The 4,129-nt window shown below is 38.6% G+C and overlaps 1 protein-coding gene across 1 annotated transcript in view; it reads left to right on the top strand.

Annotated features, from left to right (window-relative positions):
* Positions 1–1,312, top strand: part of LOC118343448 (neuropilin and tolloid-like protein 2) — an 18,960-nt gene extending 17,648 nt beyond the window's left edge. The window contains exon 11 of the mRNA XM_035682259.1: positions 1–1,312. This exon is cut by the window's left edge and continues 16 nt beyond it. Coding sequence (XP_035538152.1) covers positions 1–129 — 129 coding nt within the window. The 3' untranslated portion in view covers positions 130–1,312.
* The last annotated feature ends 2,817 nt before the right edge of the window (positions 1,313–4,129 follow it).

Raw genomic sequence — 4,129 nt, 5'->3', positions numbered from 1 at the left:
GGCATCGCTGGAGGTATCGGTGGTGGGATGGCAGGAGCCTGCGGAACCCTCAGTATCCGCGGCAACAGCGCTCGTAACAGTACCACCATAGTTGACCCACAACAGCGCTCCATGTCCATGGACTTCTAGGTTGTGAAGGGAGGAAGAAAAGGAGAAAGGGAATGCAGAAAGAGCTGGTATTTCACACATTGGAAGAAGAGAAGGAAGAAGAGAAGACAGGAGAATCACAGTAATCTTAAATTGATCACTCTTCCCTCTTCTGCATTTGCTTTCAAAGCAGAATTAAACACTTAAAGTTCTTCTCTCAAAGTCTTGTCTGTAGGTTTTGGAAATTGGCAGACAAAAATCAAGGAACAAAAGGAGGAAAAAAACAAGAAACTATTGGTTCTGTTCTTCAAGCTACTGAAGGATTTCGAGTGAAGAGAGGGTGGAGACATGCTGTCTCTCCTCCAGTCTTATACGCATTTAAATTCTCCTTTTCATAAGACACATATAAGAAGAGGGAGGGTTCTGCATGCAAGACCCAGACTCTCTCTGTTTGGTAGCCTAGAAGACCAGGTAACCACTCAGAAACAGGGAGGGAGAGACAAAGAGATGTTACAGACTGAGTTTTTACATGTATTCACCTGCCATGCACAGATATATGATATATGATATATAGTGCGTCTTCTAATAATTTGAGTCTTTATTTTTGTCAGTGTACTGTACTGTTAAAACCAGTATATATCCAGCCTCATAATGATGCTTGGCTTTTAACTCTTTAATCTTTTTTGAATTTGTTGCTCAGATGATTTTATGAAGGTGACATAACCATGATATGTGGTGTTGATGATGATGAGGATGAAGTTGCTGTTGTTGGTGATGGACAGAAATGTGACGATGATAATGACAATGATAATGATGTGATATTACTATAATAATTATGTAGTTTTCATGGTTACCTCACACATACAAAGAGGGTATGCTCCATTCAGTCTCTCCTCAGGAAGAGCACATGAAGAGACTGTCCTATTTTGGTAAGAAATTGAGAAAAAAAAGTATTTATAGCATATGGGCATTCAGGCTAAGAGTGATTGTTTATGGAATATGAAATGTTTGATTGTGAGACCTGAACTGAATCAAAATAGCAACCATCCCACTCCCAAACCCCCACCCTTACGAGGAAAAGCGTAATTTCTCAATTTTCCCATGAACTGAGAGTGTAAAACAAGCACAACCTGTTTCAGACTGAGACAGACATGTAGCCTATATGGGACTCATTTATGATTTTAACCACTGGTTGTATAATTTCATTCTGTTTAATTAAATGAGAGCTTACTCACCTCCCTGTGTGAGCTTTTCTGTTCACTATAACCAAGAAAGGTGAAAATGCCACCACCCAAAGGCTGGAGATTTCACAGCAAGGTAAGGCGCACATTGTGACATGCAGATAGGAAACAAACCTCGTAGATAAATATTTACATGCAAAAAAAAGAAGCTATAAGCATGATTTATTTGCTCAATTGTGTGACCCTTAAAATGAATGTAGGGTTGATTATGCAGGATTTAAGGCAGATTTTAGTTGTTGCAATATAATCAGTTCTGCTTCAAATGCATACAGATATTGCAGATCATCTTGACTGTCAATCATAAAAATGAATCTTCGCAGCATTTTTTTCTGTTTGTCTTACACACACATTCCACTCAGCCCCCCTCTTTGCTGTCATGATGCATTTATCCTGTCTAATGCTCAAGGCAACCTCTTCAAAAATATTGCCTTCAGATACTTATGACTACATGCATTAGACTCTGGTGATGTGCTACTCTCTAGTCCCTATTGATAATAATATATAACCCTGGGATTAAAGTCAGATGTTGTTTAGCAGCAGCTATCTAAAATATCTTAAATCATTTAAAATAACTGTTAACTTGATCATTACGGTAACAATGAAACTGAGTTGTTGGATGTACTTCATACATCACTTACTCAGTAACTACTTACTTGTTGAGTGGCAACAGTGGGGACGAGTGAAGGACCAAGTGGCAGGTGAATTTTACCATAACACTAAACTTGTGAAACACACTGGCACCCTAGCAGAACTCATACGGCTGTATGAAGACCTGTTGCGCAATGAGATTTAATTTGGTTAAAAATCAGTCCAGAGTGTACAGAAGGATGATAGATAATTGTGATGAAAACAGTGTAATTGTGCATGTTGACTTCGCAGAAGCATGGAAATGCAAATATAGCTCAGAAGTACAATCATGCCATTTTGGTCAAAATCTTCCCCAACTCAATCTACACACTGTCATGTATTATACAAAAAATGAAAAGGCTGGCTTTTTCACTGTGTCTGAATCGAAGCGTCAGGATACTGCCTCCATTTGGGCATACATGGATCCTGTCCCATGAATAATACGAGACAGATTTCTTGGTGCTCACACCATCAACTTTTGGTCTGATGGCCCCAGCAAACAATATAAAAACAAGAAGAATTTCTCTCTTCTGTGTGATGTTCCTTCAAGATTTGGTTCCAAAAGAGCCACTTAGAACTTCTTTGCCACATCTCATTGCAAGGGAGCACCAGATGGCATCGGTGGGACGGTTAAAAGAACTGCAGATAGTAGCAAGGGAATGATGTTATAAGTGGAAAAACATTCTAAATAAAAAGTCTTAAGAACATCCAACTCTTCTATATCAAAGATGAAGACACTATGATGAACTCATTCAACCCATGAAACCTGTGCCTGGAACACGTAAAGTTTATCAGGTTATTCCTGAAGATCTATTGTAGATCATTGTCCTGTGTTTGCAGTCAACCAAAGATGTGTCAGTGTTTTATTCCAGCCATGTTTGACCTCAGTGAGCATGTAAAGAGGCCTGCTGAGAACACAGAAGGTAGCAGTGCTTCTGCTCAAACCACACCTCTTGCCATGCTCATGGAGAAAATGGAGCAGGAGGACAACCACAAAGGTCTAGAAGGAGTTCATACAAAGATCACGTTAACTCTGGAGACTGGCTTGCAGTGATCTATGACAAGACCTGGTGGTTGGCAAAAGTCATCGGTGTAGATTTAGAACGCCAAGATGTTAAGGTGTAATTCTTCCATCCTCATGGGCCAAGTACACAGTTTCATCCGAAACGAGGAGCAAAGGATGTGTGCTTCATTCCATTTCAAAGCATCCTGGTACAGCTGACTGAGCCATCAACTCCAAGTCGTGTAAGCAGCACAAGAGATACATTTCACCTCTCACCTGAGGTGATGGACAGGTAGAGAGGGAGCACCTTGGGTTTCTGATGTTTCAGTAGAGCAGTATGTTATGTAAGTGTAAGCAAATTGCTTCATCTACACATTTTGTTGTTTTGCAACATTGTATTCAGATAAAATATACTGTATGTTATTACATTTTTTTGTATTCTTATTGTTATGATTTTAAAAAAAAATCAACTTTCAGAGTTTTAAGTTACTTTGTTACCCTAGCAGATGCACAGCAGACTGTTCTGATATTTGTTCAGATGAAATACACACTCGTTGAGCCAATGTGAATAAAAAAACAACATAGTCATTGTTTGTTTTAATGTTTTAAAATACAAGTATTTGATTGGTTTCATGTATTTGAGAGCTTAAGTATAGCTAAAACAAGTACAAATTTAAGTTTTTGTTACCACCGTCAGATATGGGTCAAGGCTATGTCTGGCACAATAGAGAGTGAAAATTAATTTGTGTTTTTTGTGTCCGATGGTGTTGACATAAAAAAGGGGTGGCACAGCAAAAAACACATTTTGTTAAAAAAGAGAAAGGTTGGGAGTTTGTATTTAAAGCAGAGCACAGTAGCTGAGTACATGATAGGTACATGCATGTACTTTACTTTATCTAAGCTTATGGGGTTTTTTTTCAACTTTGAATCCTGTTTTGTCCCACTTCTAAAAAATCAGTGACTTGTTAGACATAATTAAGACATAATTTATGTGCACAATTCACGATTAGCTAGAAATTACATAACAAGATACACTGGGGTTTGCTTAAATAAAAACATTGTATATTTTTTCAGCATTAATCCCACAAGGGGAGCTTTAACATCTCTCAGAGGATCTGCAGAAGCAGAAAGGCAGCCCCACCTGCACACTAGGCGGCTGCATATATGAAAA

Source organism: Morone saxatilis, unplaced genomic scaffold (assembly GCF_004916995.1).
Source record: "Morone saxatilis isolate NCDOM2014 unplaced genomic scaffold, NCSU_SB_2.0 Contig11, whole genome shotgun sequence".
Taxonomy (NCBI): domain Eukaryota; kingdom Metazoa; phylum Chordata; class Actinopteri; family Moronidae; genus Morone; species Morone saxatilis.
This window is presented reverse-complemented; position numbering and strand designations above follow the sequence as displayed.